The sequence below is a fragment of the Penicilliopsis zonata genome (assembly GCF_001890105.1).
Source record: "Penicilliopsis zonata CBS 506.65 unplaced genomic scaffold ASPZOscaffold_6, whole genome shotgun sequence".
Taxonomy (NCBI): Eukaryota; Fungi; Ascomycota; class Eurotiomycetes; order Eurotiales; family Aspergillaceae; genus Penicilliopsis; species Penicilliopsis zonata.
Genome location: NW_019208916.1, coordinates 166,991 through 184,836, shown reverse-complemented (window position 1 = coordinate 184,836; position 17,846 = coordinate 166,991). Strand labels below are relative to the sequence as shown.

General features: G+C 54.0%; 8 protein-coding genes across 8 annotated transcripts; 2 read left to right on the top strand and 6 right to left on the bottom strand.

The window, feature by feature from the left end:
- Positions 1 to 2,679: 2,679 nt before the first annotated feature.
- ASPZODRAFT_49032 (hypothetical protein) lies at positions 2,680 to 3,881 on the top strand (the record flags this gene model as incomplete). The annotated part of the gene is made up of 2 exons (XM_022728406.1): positions 2,680 to 3,460; positions 3,547 to 3,881. Coding segments are annotated over 2 exons (1,116 nt in total), but the record flags the coding sequence as incomplete, so codon positions are not given.
- Positions 3,882 to 4,250: 369 nt separating this feature from the next.
- On the bottom strand, positions 4,251 to 5,040 carry ASPZODRAFT_65394 (hypothetical protein; the record flags this gene model as incomplete). Its single annotated transcript, XM_022729303.1, has 2 exons — positions 4,251 to 4,885; positions 4,995 to 5,040. 2 exons carry the CDS (start codon positions 5,038 to 5,040, stop codon positions 4,251 to 4,253), a joined length of 681 nt encoding a protein of 226 aa, XP_022581386.1.
- Positions 5,041 to 5,535: 495 nt separating this feature from the next.
- ASPZODRAFT_141657 (hypothetical protein) lies at positions 5,536 to 8,036 on the bottom strand (the record flags this gene model as incomplete). The annotated part of the gene is made up of 2 exons (XM_022724771.1): positions 5,536 to 7,455; positions 7,575 to 8,036. The coding sequence occupies 2 exons, from the start codon at positions 8,034 to 8,036 to the stop codon at positions 5,536 to 5,538; spliced, it is 2,382 nt and encodes a 793-aa protein (XP_022581385.1).
- Positions 8,037 to 9,695: 1,659 nt separating this feature from the next.
- On the bottom strand, positions 9,696 to 10,355 carry ASPZODRAFT_65293 (hypothetical protein; the record flags this gene model as incomplete). Its single annotated transcript, XM_022729293.1, has 1 exon — positions 9,696 to 10,355. A coding segment is annotated over one exon (660 nt), but the record flags the coding sequence as incomplete, so codon positions are not given.
- A 502-nt stretch (positions 10,356 to 10,857) lies between these two features.
- Positions 10,858 to 11,632, bottom strand: ASPZODRAFT_65401 (hypothetical protein; the record flags this gene model as incomplete). The annotated part of the gene is made up of 2 exons (XM_022729304.1): positions 10,858 to 11,441; positions 11,500 to 11,632. 2 exons carry the CDS (start codon positions 11,630 to 11,632, stop codon positions 10,858 to 10,860), a joined length of 717 nt encoding a protein of 238 aa, XP_022581383.1.
- Positions 11,633 to 11,852: 220 nt separating this feature from the next.
- On the top strand, positions 11,853 to 13,759 carry ASPZODRAFT_115568 (hypothetical protein). Its single transcript, XM_022721112.1, has 2 exons — positions 11,853 to 12,219; positions 12,270 to 13,759. Exons 1-2 carry the CDS (start codon positions 11,969 to 11,971, stop codon positions 13,441 to 13,443), a joined length of 1,425 nt encoding a protein of 474 aa, XP_022581382.1. The 5' UTR covers positions 11,853 to 11,968; the 3' UTR covers positions 13,444 to 13,759.
- ASPZODRAFT_141653 (hypothetical protein) lies at positions 13,548 to 13,982 on the bottom strand (the record flags this gene model as incomplete). Its single annotated transcript, XM_022724769.1, has 1 exon — positions 13,548 to 13,982. One exon carries the CDS (start codon positions 13,980 to 13,982, stop codon positions 13,548 to 13,550), a length of 435 nt encoding a protein of 144 aa, XP_022581381.1.
- Positions 13,983 to 15,162: 1,180 nt separating this feature from the next.
- Positions 15,163 to 16,820, bottom strand: ASPZODRAFT_1841873 (hypothetical protein). The gene is made up of 3 exons (XM_022727213.1): positions 15,542 to 16,820; positions 15,433 to 15,497; positions 15,163 to 15,338 (listed from the first exon to the last, which is right to left on the bottom strand). Exons 1-2 carry the CDS (start codon positions 16,446 to 16,448, stop codon positions 15,481 to 15,483), a joined length of 924 nt encoding a protein of 307 aa, XP_022581380.1. The 5' UTR covers positions 16,449 to 16,820; the 3' UTR covers positions 15,163 to 15,338; positions 15,433 to 15,480.
- Positions 16,821 to 17,846: the final 1,026 nt, after the last annotated feature.

Here is a 17,846-nt window from a genome sequence, read left to right as displayed (position 1 = left end):
TACCATCTTCTCTGGTATACAGAGGAGGTGACTACTAGGTACGCCAGGGCTCCGTACAGTAAGGCAGAACAACCATCCCACCTAACATTATCATTTGCCAGAGAGAAGCGTCAGCACTAGAATAACTTTTGTACTACTGCAAGAGGGCGATGTATAGATATCATCCTTCACATTTGACGGAATCAGCTTCCCTTGTCCTGTATGCTCGTTCATTTTCATCACACGCCACCCAGGGCCTGTCCAGCCAGACAAAACGGTAGGAAGAAGCCTCAGATGTACCCCGAAGGAACAAGACAGCCAATCCCATCGCCTAGATCTTGTAATAAGGAAAACCTACTAGGGGAGGTTCCTTCTCAGTGCACAACAAGACATGAATATAAGCGCCGGCGCCTTTCCCGATCAGGCGCTTAGCGCCTTGGCAAGCCGTGGCACCTTCGAATCTTCCAGTGACAGGCGCGCGGGGAGCTGGAAATAGTGCGCCCGGCGGTTTCATTGGCTGGAGGTGAGCTTGCGGGCGGGGGGGGATCAATAAATAAATAAATAAATAAATCGGGGGAGGGCCGTCGGGTCTATTTTTGGATCTCTGCCGGCGCTTACATACATACATGTGCATATTGTGAAGAACAGATTTAAAAATAGTCTATTGTTCTACTGCATACTACATGGTTGTTTAGTATCCTGTACAGAGTACTCTGTACAGAATAAGTAGGACTGTTATTACATTGAGGCTTCTGTACGGAGTATAGTATCTTAAGAACACTGTCTGATCAAGGACTATTGTTACAGAGTACGGCATGAATAGAACACCAACGTCATCGTAGATTGTAGTACGGAGTAGAGTCGTTCTATATTCAGCCCGCAGACAGGGGATCAAGTAGCTGGCCGGCGTTATTTCTATCCAATCAGAAGAGGATAACTGCATCTGGATGATCTGTTGAGAGAATCTTGCAAGGGACTAAGAGTAGGTATCCCCTGTGACTGGAAGAAGGCGGAATCCTGCGAGCTCAAAAGCGCTGAACTACTAACAAGTAAAGGCGGGCTGGGAATTCCAAGTCGACTACAGTAGGCCCTTCGAAACTCATTGGTTCTCTGGAAAGTTTCGAGGCAGTGATGGTAAAGTTTCCTCGATGGTTATAACATGTCATTACCGTCCATGGATACACTGGACCAAAATAGAAACTCACACCTGGTAGACTGGTAGGCTTCTATCTTTAGCTTAGCAACTGCATGATAGAGATGGCTTTGTCTAGGGATGACAGGCACACCGAAGCTCGAAGATACTCTGCTGGCGAGACCGGATCTGACATCCACTCTCAACGGCATCTCGATTGACGGGTTGTAGGTATATTCTTTGAATTCGTTCATCGGACGACCGAGGCATACTTGAATCGGTGTGGTCCCTGCTTATAAAGACATAATTGCGTGTGCCATCGGACAACTCTACGCTCAGGTCAGCGAATGCAGCAGCCTGTCTCGGATGCAACCACATCAAAGCAGCCCTTCGGGCTGCGAAATATCTCTGTACAGTCAGTGGTGGTAGTTATTCCCCCTTCTTGGCATGTCTTTTTTGAACAACTCCTCTCGACAAGGCCATACCACGCAGTGTCGGATTGCCAGTTCTCACTATCATGTTGGCTCCAATGCATATCCGATATGAGTGATGATGATCATGCCAAGGACAGCAAATAGGCACAAAGATGCAAGCCCCGAAAATGCCTAGTTTCCGTGCTGCATCTAGTATTTCGAGTTCTTATCTCCCTGGTCGGCGAGGAAAAGATGAGGGACTGGCTCAAAATGAGTTGGCAACGATATCACTTGAAGATAAAGGAATAGATATCACGAACACATTAGCCATTCAGTCAGTCTGGTCTCAGAAATGACTGACTATCAGAGACGGACTTCTATGAGCAATAGGATAGATAGCAGGCTCGTGGAAAGTCGGTGTACAGAGTACGTCATATGTCGTACGGAGTATCCTTCACGGTGCTGTAGGCTATCTATAGCCTCAACCTGCGCATTAGCAGAAGCATCAATCAATCCAAATTAATCAACTTCTACTCTGTACTTCAGGGATATTCTTATGTTGTCCTGCAAGCTCCTTTCAGGTCGGATCTCAACGTCGTAGACTAGAACAGGATAAACAAAGGCTAGGGATTTGAAAGTCTAGCGAGATAGCCACAGTCAGCACTCTCCACGAATAATACTTTATTCTCAAGTGTCAGCAGGCCAGAGGAATCCCGTTGGTTGCTTGTGGTGGAGTCTCACTGTGATCGACGTGCAGCTCGACGAATGCCTTTTGCCAACGACCGCCTGTTCTATATTTGGAGCCAGCGAGGGGAAGACTGCTATTTGCGGCTTTGCCTGCCACTGGACCAGCCGACCAAGACTTGATTAATGGCCGTTTCTCGTCCCCTAGAGACAAATCAAGAAGAAGCAGAGACGGCACCAGCGTGTTTTGCTGTGTGGTGCCGGGAAGGCTTCTCTTCTTATCACCTGCCAGACGATCCCGTGATCCGCCCCTCCATCTCGCTGCTGCTTTTCCACTCTCTCTCCTCCCCGTCTTCCCCCCAACCAGGCTGGATGATGGCGCCGATGTGTTGCTATCCCTGAGTTTTGCCAGTCTTCTTTTGGTTCTTTCCTGCGTCCCGATCACCAAGAAGTACGGCCGCCATGGCGCACCCTTTCACTCCCGATAGTGCCTTCGATAGGGCCCAACCCCCCCATTTTCCGGATATCACCACGCTCACGAATAAGGGCACGTCCTCGCTATCAATCACGGCGCTTGCTCGCTTCGAATTTGAGGCCGGAAAGGGTAACGATGGCACCAAGATCCTCATGGTCGAGTGGGAGGACGATCACCAGAGCCGGTCGAGAGCGTCCGGCGAAGGCGGCGGCTCGTGGCATGTCTTTTGGGATGGCAAGACGACTGTTCTCCCTGCCGACGAGCAGACGAGCGAAAATACACGCCGGTTCTATTTCCTGCTACCACCGAACGTGACTATTCCTCCCGTAGTGACCCTGTCGTTTGAACCGGCGAACCAGTCCGCACACAAAACAGACGAGGCGACAACAACAACAACAACAAACGCCATCCAGCTTAACCCATTACCAGCGATCTTCCCTCCGGAACTAGGCGTCACCGGCCGCTCGGCGGGCAAGAAGGGCGTTCTACACACAATCTGGGCGAAGAAGCGGTTGCGGGTTTTGGAGAAGGAGATCCGCGAGGAATGTCTTAAAAACGCCGAGGGGATCGCACTGCATATGGCCCTGCAGGAAAAGGAATGGATCGAGTCCAATTTCGGGGTCACCTCGCGAAGTCACTCGTCCACCGCGGTCTATCCCACAGGGCCCGTGACGCCAGTGTCGCCTGTGTCTCCTGTGAGCGGCCGGAGACTGGCAGATAAGCTAATGGGATTGAAACTGCAAACTGGCGAGAAGGACCTGGCTTCCCGCAGCGACTGTAAGACAGACAAACTCCCCTCTCCCTCTCTCTCTTTGTTTTTCAATCTTATTCTTTCGTTTCAATCTCATACTAACGCCTCCCAGCTCCTGCTGCCCACCTTCTCTCGCCACAATCTCCCGATGTCGCCGTCTCTTCATTCAGTTCATTCCGACCCATTCCACAGTCACAACTACAACCGCAGAAGTTGCAGACTGCAGCTGCACCGGCTACTTCTACTGCTGTATGGGCCAGTGATGTATCGATAGTGGCCCAGTATCCGCCCGAATCACTCCAACGCGCGCAGATCGCGAGCGGCAGTGGGTTCGCGTCCATGGCACCACCGCCCACAGAGAGCCCCGAGTCCAGCGACGACCTGTTCGCCAAAGCCCTCAGCCCCCGATCGCCGGATCTGCCGCAGAGTCCGTTCTCTTTTGCTCCGCCTGCGTCAACGGCGAATGCTGCCGTCAGTGACTATGGTAGCTAATGCGTGCTCTGTTGACTACTTTAATTCCCACCTAGTCTTAGCATGACTTTTTTTGTTCTAGGATTGATACGGCAGGCCATATTGGCATACATATATAGTAAAAAAAAAACAATGCTAGCGTACAAAACAGTATGTATATAGATAGTGAGTTGGAAATGGAATCTGTAGGACGATCATGGAATAATTGCAAGGGAAACTCCCCATCACTGATGCAAATTTTAGACTGGTGACATTCTTTTTTTTTTAAAAAAAAAAAAGAGAAAAAAAAAAGAAAGGAGAAAAAGAACAAATAACTCCGCGGTGTCGGGGACTCTCGAAACCGACCTAGTTGCTCTTCTTCTTGCCACTCCGAGTCACGCGCTGCGTAGCTTCCTGTTGATGCTCCTTGGGGGAAGAAGAAGAGTCGACGCCCGTGGCCTCAGCAGCCTTGTCAGTAGCCTCAGCAGCGGCTTTATCCTGGAAGCTCTGGACCTCCTGGGCCTCCTTGCGGTCGGCATACCACTGCCCAGCCTGCAGGACGAGCACGCCGACCAGCACAAGGGCGAGAATGGTATTGCTAGCCGCGAGAACCTTCAAGCTATCTTCGCGGTCGAGGATCTGGCCCTCCTCCTCGGTGGACTGGACGAGCTCAGCGCCGTATTTACCCGCCGAGACGAGGCGGAGCCCCTTGACGATGTTTGCAATGTAAACGGTCACGCCGCACATGTAGAGGACCAGCGAGGCGCCATCGAACAGCATGTTCGACTCGGTGGGCTTGTACAGTTTCATGATCAGACCCGCTAGACCGAGGAATATCACAATGTGCAGAATGCGTGGGATGAGCGGCGGCGACGCGTGCAGGAACCGCAGATGTGCCTCGAGGTAGTCATAGTGAGATGGCGGGGTGGGAACCGTCGACCACAGAATCGGATAGTCGTAGGGGAAGAGCGAGAAGATGATTCCCAGGAAGAAAGCGGTCGCTGTTCATTTCAAGTCATTACCTGCTCTTCGGAGTGTTTCGAAGATCGAAGACCTTTCCCCTCTCCAGGGTCGCGTGTGGGGGGGGAGTCGAAGAGCAAAACCACTTACGGCAGACAATCAGAAAGGTCGCAAAGGACCCGTTGGCAACGGCCATGGTGACGGTGGATGGGCTTGAGGAGTGCTGGTGATGAGATTTGGGGGATTGGAGAAGCAACAGAGTTGAGGAAGAACTCTGTCCTCTTGTCAGGGGACGGGGCGCCAAGACTCGTGGAGGGAGATAAGTAGGTGAGATAGGCAACAAATGGAGAGATTGTCATTAGTGGAGAGATTACTCTTTCGTAAGGAAATACGAAGATAGTAGATAGTTAGTAGATAGTTAGTTATAATATGGTTTAGTTATTATATACAGCAATAGCCAGATAATATACCCCTTCCCCAACGCCTTCTAATGAAAATGCTACAGCCCAATCTCTTCCGGTTTTGAGCGCCTGCTTGCCCGTGGGAACATGTAGCAAAACTGTGTCGATAACAGAGGTGGTATCTTCCAACATGGTCGTCAATGCAATATAGTGAAAAAAAAAATAAAAATAAAAAAATAAAAAATAAGGAGGGGGGGGAAAAGGGAATAAGGTGAGGAATGTAGAATTGATCATCGCTGGTAGCGAGGCAGCGTTTCGTCGGCAGGCGCAACAGCCCCAGCGATGTCGTCCTCATCCTCGTAAAAAACCGGCGCACTCGGTGTCTCGGGGGTTTCCAGAGTCGGAGCATCAATCGCAGGTTCTGTGTCTGGAGCGCTGGCTTCCATCATCAGTCGTTGCCGCTCGAGTTCCTCCTTGTCATCGCTCACCCGGGGACCATGACGATCATCCGCAGGGAGATTGTGGGTATGTCTGGGCTCTGCAGCGACGGTCTGTGGTGGTCCAACGTTCGGGACTGGGCCTAGCAATGCGGTGGACCGCAGATCACTGCTCGGTGGTGGGAAACATAGATGATGGTAGTCGTGCAGATGGTCATCTTCCAGAAGTACCGGTGCCGTCGGTAGGGGATTGACAGCGGCCTGGGTGGTCATCGACATCGCTGCCGTTGGCAGAGATGGGCCCGGAGCCGTATCGTCCGGTGGGCGGCTGGGAAGCAGCATCTCTTCGGCGCGTCGCAGTCGACTTTTCTCGTCCTCCGGTTCTTCCAACTCCGGGGTGGGAATCATAGAGCCGGGTTCAGGATAGTGCTGCTCGGAATATTCGGTCGGATATTCGCCCCAATACGGATCCGGGGTAAAGTCGTACTCCTCCTGGCCGGGGTATTCGTCGTCCGTCGACGCCGACGGCATCGGACTTGGGTCCGCCGCCAGGTCTTCGTAGAGGTTCTGAGAAGTCGGGGGTTCGCTGTGCGTCGTTGGTTGTGACGTGGTGGTGATAGATCCGCCCGCGACGGATGGAACGCTCTCCTTCTTGCTGCTGTTGTTGTTCCCCCGGCGCGAGTCGCTCGTGCCAACGACAACCTCAAAAGCCACGGCAATGACCCCCTTCTCCCGTCGGATCTGATCTGTGTCCAGGATATTGCCACCCCAGTTGGCGGTGATGGAGCTACCGCCGGGATCAAGGCTATTTAGCACCTGGCCGCTTGGCGAGAATGTGCTGCCGCCACTGACCATGTGGAAACGCGGGAGATATCGGTCGGAGGAGTTCAATTTGCCCCGGAGATCGGCCACAACCTCCACGTAGTAGCGGAAGCTAAGCATAGCTCCCGGTACGCGGGTAATGGTTGGAAATGTGTCTTCAGGGATGCGGATGGAAGTCTTGATATCCGCGGTCATGTTGGCGGGATTGACAATGAGCGGCGCAAAGGTCTGGGAGAGATCTTTGCGGAAGACACTATGAGTGCGGCTGGTGCCCAGCGTTAGTCCGCCAAGGCCCGTCCGTGACCGTGGATAGACGTCTTCAAAGATGGGTTTCTTGCCGTCCTGGGCGGAGCCAACCGGTATCGACGGATGCACGTCGATCCGGCCTTGGCGATAGAGGGTCACGATGATACCGTGAGGGCTTAATACTTGCTTGCAGTGGTTAATGGTGATCTTGACCGGCAGAGTGTCCCCAGCCAAGACACCAGAGCGGAGCACTTCGATCTTGGCCGTAATGACCTTATCGGAGATAGAAGGGGCAATGCTGCGCGCCTCGCCGTTCCGGGAGGCGGTGGGTGTCGCTCCGTTTACGTCGCTGGCGATCTGGAAACTCTGACTACTGTTGCTCAGACGATCCGACGAACTGACGTCGTCGCTCGGGGCCGGACTGAGCGGAGGCCGATGGTCGCTGGCAGCCATTCCGTTTACAGACGGGCTGAGCGAGAGTGTATCGGCCGTCAGCTCCGGCCCCGGTAATTTGCCCTTGCCTTTCGATTTGGCGCGTTTTGTGACAGGTTCGAGGGTGACGATGCGGGCCTTGGGGGCAGGGAAGGGGGCAATATCGATGTTTTCGAGTAGATTGACCCGTCGTCGGCAGGATAGGATGGGGTTCATCGTCGTGGGCTTCGTCAAAGTGGATGTGACCATATACGTGATAGCACCTCGTTCAAACTGCGCCCGGCCTGTCAGTCATGTTTGAGAGAGAAAGGGGACTGTGTACTCATCGATAATTGAGCACACAACACACAAGCACACACACACACACAGAGAGAGAGAGAGAGAGAACGTACATTGATACTGCTGGGCAGGGCATAAGGGGGGAAGAGCATCTCAAAGCGGAACTTGTAAATCCCCTCTTTGAGACGTCCTTCGCCACACAGTACAATCTCATCTTCGAATAGAGTCGCTAGCCCATTGCCCAAATATTCGGAGCCACGCCTCCCGCGCCCGGTCCCCACGAAACCCATGTCCGGGGCCGCTTCACCGGAGGGGATAGCGTTCTTGAACACCTTGACATAGCCATGCAGACAAACCACCAGATGGGTGATGCGGATCGGACGTACCACTGTCAGCACGACGGTGCCTTTGTAGACATCGCCGGGCGAGTACGATCTCCATGGGTTATCCGGTTCGATATAAAAGTCTGGAACGTTGCGGCTCCGCTGGCCGAACTGAACGCGAAATCTGGACAACAGGGAGCGATTCCGACCGAGCGGCGAGGCAGAAGGGCGGGCGGAAGACTCGACTGACATGACATGCAGCCGCTTTCTGTGGAATCCATACAAGATAGACGGTGGCACGCGAGGGGCAGAAGTAACAGGATGCTTGTTTTTTTATACAAAAAAACAAGCACTGGTAAGCGATGAGGGGTCGTCAGAGTCCCGCCACTGTTTGCGAGCGAAGGTCCCCCCCCCTTGCAGCCCGGTGGAAAGTCGCGCGAGCGGGCGCGAAAGGAATCAAACGAACAGTATCTAGGCTCTGATTAATCGACAGCTAGTATTCGAACAATGTGATAGCCGATGGAGACGCTTTCAAAGGACACGGCGGGCGAGGGGGAAGAGGGTAATGAGGTCGTTCTTCGATGTCACGTCTGCACACGACCGGACTGCATTGTTCCACACGAAAGAACAGCAGTAGCAGTAGCTAGAAATCCAGGGCTACCCCTCCACCTTTCGACTAGGGTGGTTTCAAGAGGCAGGAAAACGTTCGACCGGCGATAATGACGAAGATGTGGCCGTCGTCGTCGACAGAGAGGGTCGGGTTAACGGGCGCAGAAGCGACCGCAGGGCTCGAGAAACGCGCACCGATACAACGCGAGTCAGAAGCCGGGGTAGGTCGGAGCCAAGGGTGACAGGACTGGGGGAATCGACAGTTTAAGAAAAAGGTTGACGCGTTCGAGCCAAGTCTGTTTAAGAGTCTCGGAGAAGCGCTTCGGCAGTCAGTGCAGGGTTAATTACTCCGTAGTTCCTGGCTGGGGCTAGAGGACGGATCGCGACGTGTTGAGGGGAGAGGCACAGTCACGCCAGCAGGCAGCAGCGAGAGAGAACAAGATCAAGAAGAGAAGAAAATATATATATATATATATGTATATAATAATAATCTGGCAAGAAGAAAACAAAAAAAAGAACGAAGATGGTCAATAACACAGAGGATTGAAGACTGAGGCGCTGAGGCGCTGAGGCGAACGAGCGGTGCCAGCAGGGGCGAGCTTTGCTCCAGGAGAGAGGCAGGTCTGGTCTGGCTGGGCGAGGAGGGGAAGCGCTTATCGGGCTGAAGCTTAGCAGCCGGATTTTATTACTGTGTATTATGTCTCTTAGGCCCGCTGATTGTTATTATTATTATTGATTGAGCTGATTGATTATTCCCCAGAACTGCTGGTAGTCCGTACGGCGTATTCTCTTCAGACATACGTAACTCACGCTCAGATGGGCTCTCCGACTCCTCAATAATAGGTGTCTCAGGATACTCCGTCCAGAACAATTTGTCGGGCTGTATCCACCGGCTCCACCTCGCCCACGTCGTTGACTGCCTGGAGACGAGCGAAAAAGCTTGACCTGCGAGAGAGAAATGCACCTGCCCGCCAACGAGAGGCCGGCGGATGGTTCTAGCGACCAGCCAAATGGAATCGGCTGCGCGGCTAGCAGATCTGATGTGATATGTCGACTGACGTATATAGGTAGGACGCTAATCCAAAAGACTCACCAGCGACAGATGACGCGCAATGCTTTGAGGAGTTACGTATGTAGTATGATTTGTGGTGAGCTACTAGTTAACCAACTAGTAGTTATGTACTCCATAGTAACCATCGAAGTAAGCTCTTGCTACAAGTGTCAGTTAGATGGAGTTCTGGTTTGGGGGGGAGATGAAGCCGAACCTGCATTCCTTCTTCGCCGATCATCATGAAGACTCGATCAGAAAATCTCCCTCAATCCCTCTCCCTCAACATACTCCACCCCGTAGCACTCTCTCTTGAGAGCATCGACCACCTCGCGATCCCCGCCGGCGACCTTGAGAACGTACTCCTCCAAGATGTAGATGTTATCCGTCCACGTCTGCGCCGCCTCCTTCCATCGCCGAATGTCGGCTCTCTTTGCATCCACCCCTTTGCCCCCTTCATCCTCGGCCAAGGCCTTCTCCGCACTGCGCAGCTGACCGATTTCCATTTCCAGCCGCGCCCTGAGTTCGATCAACTCATCAATCTCCCTCTCTTCTTTTCCCTCTTGGTCGGCCTCGGTCGGCCCAGAACCCTTCCGCTTCTTCCGCTCCTTCTCCAGCTCCGAGCTCACCTCCTCCCAGCCCCGTTTGACCTTATCCACCTCCTTGGTCAGCTCGGCCTTGCGTTTCTCGCGTTGCTTCTTCTCCTCGCTCGCAAAGCTCCAGTACCAGTTGCCAGATCCGATCTTCTCCACATGAAGAAGGTTCTCGTCCGTCAGCGCCTGGATATACTCTTTCACATGCATGGCGTTGATGGATGCCACCGAGGGGAGACTCTTCTCTAGGTCCTTGAGGGTGTGGCACGTTCGGCTGTCGCGTAGGTACGAGAGGATCAAAGATTGTTTCGCTTCCTTGGAGGTCGGTTTGGAGGGCTCTTGCAGTCAGCTGGCATGGTAAGATTTGGGGGTGCTACAGGCAAAATACCATTGTAAAACAAGTTGAATAACTTGATTCCTATAGTTGCAAGTTTTGAATCACCAGAAGGTAAGTAGGCAGCTAATAGATCACAGAATGCCGATGTGTCAAGAGTCGAAATAATGGTGTGAAGCTGAAGTCAAGTCACGAAGCCGTCTATCCCAATCTGGTCGAACACCTGACCTCGTCTCGTTTTATAACAGAATTTAGATTCAACGTGCTGGATCTTCTTGAATCTTTGTCCCTGCCTATCACTAATGAGACCAAAACATACCTATGCTATTGCAAATAGACTGCCTATCCTATATGACGAAATTAAATTTATACCTGCTAGAAGAATGGCCATCACGAGGAATCCTCCTCGACTGTCGATTGATATGTTCCAGCTATGCCCTGCATATATGCGTAGCCATAGAGAAACCGTATATAATATCGGAATAGATACTAGGCCATCTCTGTATCGAGATCAGTCATCGACGCCTTGGGCGTCAATCTGCGCTTCTTGATCTTCTTCCTCACACCAGCTAGATCATCGCCCGAAGTGGTCGTTACCCCGCTCAGCCCAGTGTTCGCTCTTTTCCTACCACCTTTGGGGGCTATTCTCCTTCTGCTTGGGATACCGTCGGAAGCATCTTCTTCTTCCTCCTCCTCCCCCTCCACCAAGACCAGATCGCCCGTTTTGCCGAGGGATTCCTTAGCCAGTTCCTCAAGCAAGATGCCCGTCGCAATCAAGGCTGTCTCGTCCATGCTGTGATGATCATCACGCCCATGGTCAATAGTGGCGTATTCGTAGAAATCGGCCGCGTACGCATGGACAGCCTCGAGAAGGTCGGAACTGGGCAGCGTCTTCTCAGACGGTAGGGACTCATGTGCGAAATAAAAATCGTTCTCCTCATAGCGAGTGGGAGCCTGGTGTCGTCGAAAGAGAACTTCTTCAGGACGCACCGCCAGACTGGTCGAGGAAAAGGTGTCTCGGTATTTCGAGGCGTGGGGGGTGGACCCTAGGAAACCATGGAAACTGACGCGTCCTGAAGTTTTGCCGTTATTTAATGCCAAAAAAGAAAGGTTCTTCTTCCTCTCGCTCACCAGAAACAGCATCGTACACATTAGCCTGCCGCCGTTTCGACGAAGGCGACCGGTTGTCATCCTCCACATCGGTCTCCTCCGGGGGCTGAACAAAGGCATTCTGGCTCAAAGCAAGCGACTTGCCGTAGGACATGACAGTCCGCAGGTATATAGCTCATCAAGAGCCTAGGCTAGATCGCCTTGAGCATCGGTCCATCTGTATAAAGTGATGACCATCGCACTGTTTCGTGGTTATCTTGTTTTTTTGATAGCTTAGTAATCGACCTAATTCTGCCCGCCATTTCTTACCGTCGGATTCACCGCCCTCCTTGAACCTCCTGCCTTCTCATGCTTCATATCTTGAGACGAGACATCCAACCTTGAATGGGTCGCCTCGTCGTTCTCCCATGCTTCTCACGCCGAAGAGTCGGTCTAGTTCTTCCCAGGGCTCCAGAAACCCCCTGTACTATCTGTACCAGCATTCAAATGAATGAATTCGTATCTTCTTAATAGGACGCTTGGGTCTATCCCTCCGTCTACCTTTCATGTGGCCCAGACATCTCGCTTGGTGCAGCTTCTGGAACCAGCGCCTGGGATCCGCTTCGTGAGTAGGCCAGCGACAGGGGCAAGTCCGCCAGAGGACCAAAATATCCACCAAAATACCCTCGACGATGGAGACGGGATAGCTGCCCACCAAGCTGGCGTCAAGGTGTTGGCCATTGACCAGTTTGAAGGGCGATAGTACGTTCTTATGTCTAGCGGTTAGAGTGGATTCAGGCTAACTGGACCAGTATGGTGTCGGGGGGCGCGGATCCATCCATTCATCTCTGGGACTTGGAGAGCCGAGGGTCCGACTTGCATCATGTTCACAGGTCTATCGCATCAGTGACCAAGGCCTCGCATCGCGAGGCCCACACGCATGCAATCACTTCGGTTTCCATCTACCCCTTTGATCCAACGCCGTCAACGATCTTGACCACCTCGCACGATCGGACGCTCAAGCTGTCCGCCCTCGAGCCAACGTGCATCACACCCGTTCATACGTTTTCATTTGACTTCACGCCATACTCACACTCCTTTTCATCGCACCCGGCGTCCTCTTTACTGATTGCTGTCGGGACCTCGGAAAAAACAGTGCGGCTCCTGGATCTGCGATCTGGTCTGGCGACGCACGCCTTGCCGGGCCACAGCTCAGGCGTGTTGTCGGTGTCATGGGCGCCTCACCGGCCACACATTCTTGCCTCAGGCTCCACCGATCATCAAGTGATTATGTTTGATGTTCGTCGCGCCGGACGCAACGCTGCCATCGCGACGCTGGATATGGACGACCCAACCGGGGTAGTCCCCGTGTCTGGGCCTGGCCGATCACCTTTCGCCCCGCACGCCCGTGCGCACACGGGTGCGGTGACAGGCGTGCGGTGGACGTCGAGCGGCTCGCATCTTATCACCGCAGGGCAAGATGCTCGCATCCGTGTCTGGGACGCAGCCACGGGGGCCAACACCCTAGTCCACTTCGGCCCACGCGTCCGCAATAGCGTCTCGTCACATCTGGCTGAGCGGGCGCCCCTGGTGCTGCCCGGGGGTATCATGGCAACCGGCCACGAAACCCTGCTGTGGCCAAATTTCCATGAGCACGATGACCGTGGTGAGATTTTCGTCTTCGAGATGCGGGAAGGGACGTTTGTGAAACGACTCAAGGTACCCGGGCTGCTGGCCCGCAGGAACCTCGGCCAAGGGCGAGTGAGCGCCCTCAGCGCCGGACGGATCAACGCCCTAGCCTGGCGGGGGAACGGAGCCTCGGGGGAAGGCCTGGAGCTCTTTTCCGCGCACGGCGATGGCACGATCCGAGCGTGGGTGTCGCGAGACGAGATCGACGACGAAGAAAACGAAGAAAACGAGGAAGAAGTCGATCGGAAACGTAAACGAGAGGTCCTGGAAGAATTGTACCGGATGAACAGTACATAGACCATACATAATGAGTATATCAGCAGTTGTCTTGTATACCCCATATAATAGATACACATTACAGTTTGGAATAGAGATCATCTAGATACTCTGAAAGATACATGCTAAACCCCCTGCTCCTTATCTGCAATCCTATCCGCTGCATCACGATCCTCACCAGCGAAGCGATCGAAAGCACTCCGATTCTTATTCCCATGCTTGACACTCCTCTGACTCCCCTTAGCGCCAGGATCCCCCATCACCTCCGCTGAAAGGTTCTTCTCCTCCACCGAGGCGGGCATCGTATCCCCGGTCATAGCGGACACGACCTCCCCCGAAGAACCCCTGTCGCGCGTACTCCGCGGTATATCGAGATCATTGTCCGTCGCGCGGACGAGAGAAGGTGCCCCGATACCCTCGAAGGAGTATCGCGAGGACTCGACGCGCTGGTCCTCGCGTGGCACCGAGGGGATCGTGGTTTGCACCCCTGCATCGTTGGGGAGGGAGGTTCCCTGTGCGGCCATGGAGGAGAGGGATTCGCCCGTGTGGGGGGAAGACATGTTTCTTTACCTTTCTTTGAAAGAAAACCTAGGAAGAGGTACGGTGAGAAGTTGTCTTGAATACTTGTGGGTAGGTAAGATGGGTAGTTATATGGTATATGGCTAGCTGATGTCACTGGTGATGGGAGTATGACATAGCCAAAGGTCAGTGGATATACTAGTATTAGGATTGTCCTGGGAAGAAGGAAAAGACTCGGAAAGGATGTGAGATGGCCTATAATAATCAATCTACGGGGACGAATCATTTGAATGACTTGAAAAAAGGTAATATGCTATTGATCTCTGCTGCGCCCCTGTAATGAGCGAATGTGAAGTGGTAAAGTGTTGTCGTTGGTTCTTCTTCCAGCTAAGAAATACAAAAAGTTGACAAGAATTGTCGGGGCGGCAGGATATAGAAGACATGGACAAGGGATCAAGGAATGAAGGGGCTGCTCCTGTTCACAGAGCAAGGAAAACAGCCGCCGCTGCAAGGACAATAGCAACACCGCTGGTGGAGAGACGGCCTGCGCCGCCGGCGTAGGTCGGGTAGGCGTCCTTGCTGTCGGTGGCACGGGTGGCCTCTTGGTGGGGGACGTCGGCCGGGGCACTCGGCGCAACCTGACTGCCGAAGGCCGGGGTGCTTGAGGCGCGGACGAAGGAGTATTGCATGTTAGGCGACGAGGCGCTCGGCGTCGCGACGGGTACGTGCACGGCAATGGCGGTCACAGTAGGCTCGTTGAAGGGGCCACTAGCACTGGAAGAAGGGGGAGCAAAGGGCTTGAAGTCATACACGGGCTCGCTGGCCTGGGCAGCGTGCGACGAGCATCCTGAGGACTCGGAGTCCGCGTGGGGCACAACGGGCTGCTCGAGGTGAGGTTGAGGCTTCGTCTGCGGCTCCTCAGGCTTGGTCCAGGAATAGGTCTCGGGTTGAGGCTGGGCCTTAGGTTCGGGCTCCTGCGGCTTGGGGGCCCAGGTCTGAGGCTGGGGTTCAGCCTGGGGCTGAGGTTGAGGCTGGGGGGCCGGAGCTTTTTCCAAGCCCCAGGTCTGCGGCTTCGGCTCCGGCTTGGGTTCCTCAGGCTTGGGTGCTGGCTGAGGAGCAGGCTGGGGGGCCGGTTGAGCCCATTGAGCAGGCTTGGGGGCGGGCTGAGGAGCAGGCTGAGCCCATTGAGCAGGCTTGGGAGCGGGCTGGGGCTCAGCCTTAGGTTCCTCGGGCTTGGGAGCTGGCTGAGGGGCCGGTTGGGGAGCAGGCTGAGGCGCGGGCTGAGGAGCAGGCTGAGCCCATTGAGCAGGCTTGGGAGCGGGCTGGGGCTCAGCCTTAGGTTCCTCGGGCTTGGGAGCTGGCTGAGGGGCCGGTTGGGGAGCAGGCTGAGGCGCGGGCTGAGGAGCAGGCTGAGCCCATTGAGCAGGCTTGGGAGCGGGCTGGGGCTCAGCCTTAGGTTCCTCGGGCTTGGGAGCTGGCTGAGGGGCCGGTTGGGGAGCAGGCTGAGGCGCGGGCTGAGGAGCAGGCTGGGGCATTTCCTCAGTCTTGGGAGGGTGGTCGACATGAACCGGCGGCGGAGCGTCGAAGTCGACATTGGTATTTTCCTCATAGACGTTGCTGGTGTACTCATTGTCCAGAGGAGCGGAAACCGAGTTCCCCTCGTCATCACCGGAAGGGCCAGCCATGACAGTGGTGGGGGGAGAGTGCGGCGCGTACGCTCTGGGCTCGAGTTCCTGGGGACCACCATAAGGGTGCGGGGGGATGTGGATGTGGTAATTCTTCTCCACGTCAACGACATTGGACGTGTAGCTGTCGGTAATGGGGACATCGACAGAGTTCCCACCATCGACACCGGAGGGACCGCCAATCACTGTGGCAGGACGATCCCAGTCTGCGTTCTTGTGCTCAGCACCCTTGTCGATACCACGGGGACCAAGAGCTCCGCCCTCGGGGCCGATGCGGCCATGGGGGCCCGGCCGCCTATGCTCGGGGCTGCCAACACCGACGTTCTTGGTCTTGTCGACAATCTCGGAAACGAAGTCGTTCTTGACCGGCTCGGACACGGAGTTACCGCCGTCAAAACCAGCAGGGCCTCCGATGACGCTCGACGGTCCCTCCCATCGACGCTCTGGACCAGGGTGAGGCTCGCCACCGGGGTTCACAAATTCCTCAATTTCCTCCTCTGTAACCGTGGAGGTGTAGTCGACAGTGATGGGCATGACGAAGGAGTTCCCTTCGTCGACACCCGAGGGTGCTCCGATCAGGGTGACATGGCCGTCAGCGTCGGGCATATCACCACGACGGGCCTTGGGCCCGTGAGGACGCCAGGGAGCCTCGACATGAACATCCTTGTTCACCTCCGTGTAGTCCGAAGTGAAGGAGGCCTCGATGGGCACATCGACGCTGTTGCCGCCATCGAAGCCCGACGGACCACCAATGACCTGGGTCTGGGCACTGACGGCTGCCACCAACAGGGCCAGCGGGACGCCGGCGACGAAGTGCTTCATCTTGCTTGGTTGTCCTAGGATATATGTATTACTGGATATTAGCGTTACGATTACCGAATTTGCGCGTGTAAATCAATGTGAAGCAAAAAGGAGCGACTTGACAACCAATGCCGGGCTGTCTTTTGAAGAAGGGGGAGGGGGGTTAGTAAAGATTAAAAGAAGGACTGCTGGAGAAGAACACTGTATTGTCGATTGGATTTTCGAAACATATCCCCAGGAGCATGATGGAGGCTTTTTATCACCTCCTCTCATGGCTTCTGTGGCTGGAATGTACAACTGACTCCCTGGATCTTCATTACTCAACGAGATGAAGACTGACGACTCCTAGAGCCTAGAATGTCGTCAAGAATGGACTTTGGAGGTCCTCATAGCAGGGGTTCGCCAGTAGTGAACCGCCTAGCACATTCTGGTTGTGTTGTTGTTGACAAGAGCTGTGACCGATCAGGAGGTACAGCATTCCCCATGGCCAAGTAGCCGGCATGGAGAGTACGAAATCGACATCATGGTCTCAACCCCCCTTGAAGGGAGAATCGTCTTGTTGGCCCAATGATGATGCCACATGGTATGTCACATAACCATTACTACCGACTGGTAGTATTCACAGCCGTTGGTTGAGACTGGAAATTTGCCAGTGCATTCATTCATCATAATATAAGGCAACTTGCGTCAACAGCATTAGCAACCGCCTCCAGCATTCATCATGTAGACTTAGCTGTTCTTTTCGACGACAACCACTACAGGAACATGGCGCTACACGCAGGCACTGCCGGAGAGAAGTCTCCAGACGCTCATTCAGAGGAGCCCAGTCCTCGTCTCATGCACTTCATGGCATCCACGTACGAAGCGAACACCTTTCTTCTCCGGATTTCCAATACAGCACTTGGCCAAGATATTACAAAATTATTTCCTACTGCGAAACAGCACCAAAGGCACAGCAGTAGTGGGATGTATCCCGTCATCGACATTCCCCCCCCATCGCCCTCACTGAAGAGGACCCAACGGGAGGGAAACTTCCTATCGAGGAATTTGCTCTCCAGAACCGAGGATCTTGTAGAAGATCTGGCAACACATCGCTGTGGAATTATAAAGCTGAACGATGGTCGTGGCTAGTTCTGTTTGCTTTTTTGATTGATGAAAGAAAAAGAAAAGGAAAGGGAAGGAAGAACGAATTTTGGGCGCTTTTGAAGCCGCCGCGTAGTGGGTCACGTGTACGGGCCGATGGTTTCTCCGCTCAAAACGAGATCAAGGCACCAAGGCAGAGATCAGGCATCCACCGGAACAGCCGGATAGGAAGCAGTAAGCAGTAAGCATCATGGTTCAAGATCCCTGAGCCAGCTGAAAACCTCTCCGTCGCAAACCTCCTGCTGCTGTAAGGAAATCTACATGCGCCTAGCCCTC

Bases quoted from the DNA above. Each gene is read 5' to 3' on its own strand.
- ASPZODRAFT_115568 (XM_022721112.1), top strand. From the start codon at position 11,969: ATGAATTCGTATCTTCTTAATAGGACGCTTGGGTCTATCCCTCCGTCT. The intron at 12,220-12,269 runs GTACGTTCTTAT...TAACTGGACCAG, and splicing joins GACCAGTTTGAAGGGCGATA to TATGGTGTCGGGGGGCGCGG.
- ASPZODRAFT_1841873 (XM_022727213.1), bottom strand. From the start codon at position 16,448: ATGAAGCACTTCGTCGCCGGCGTCCCGCTGGCCCTGTTGGTGGCAGCC.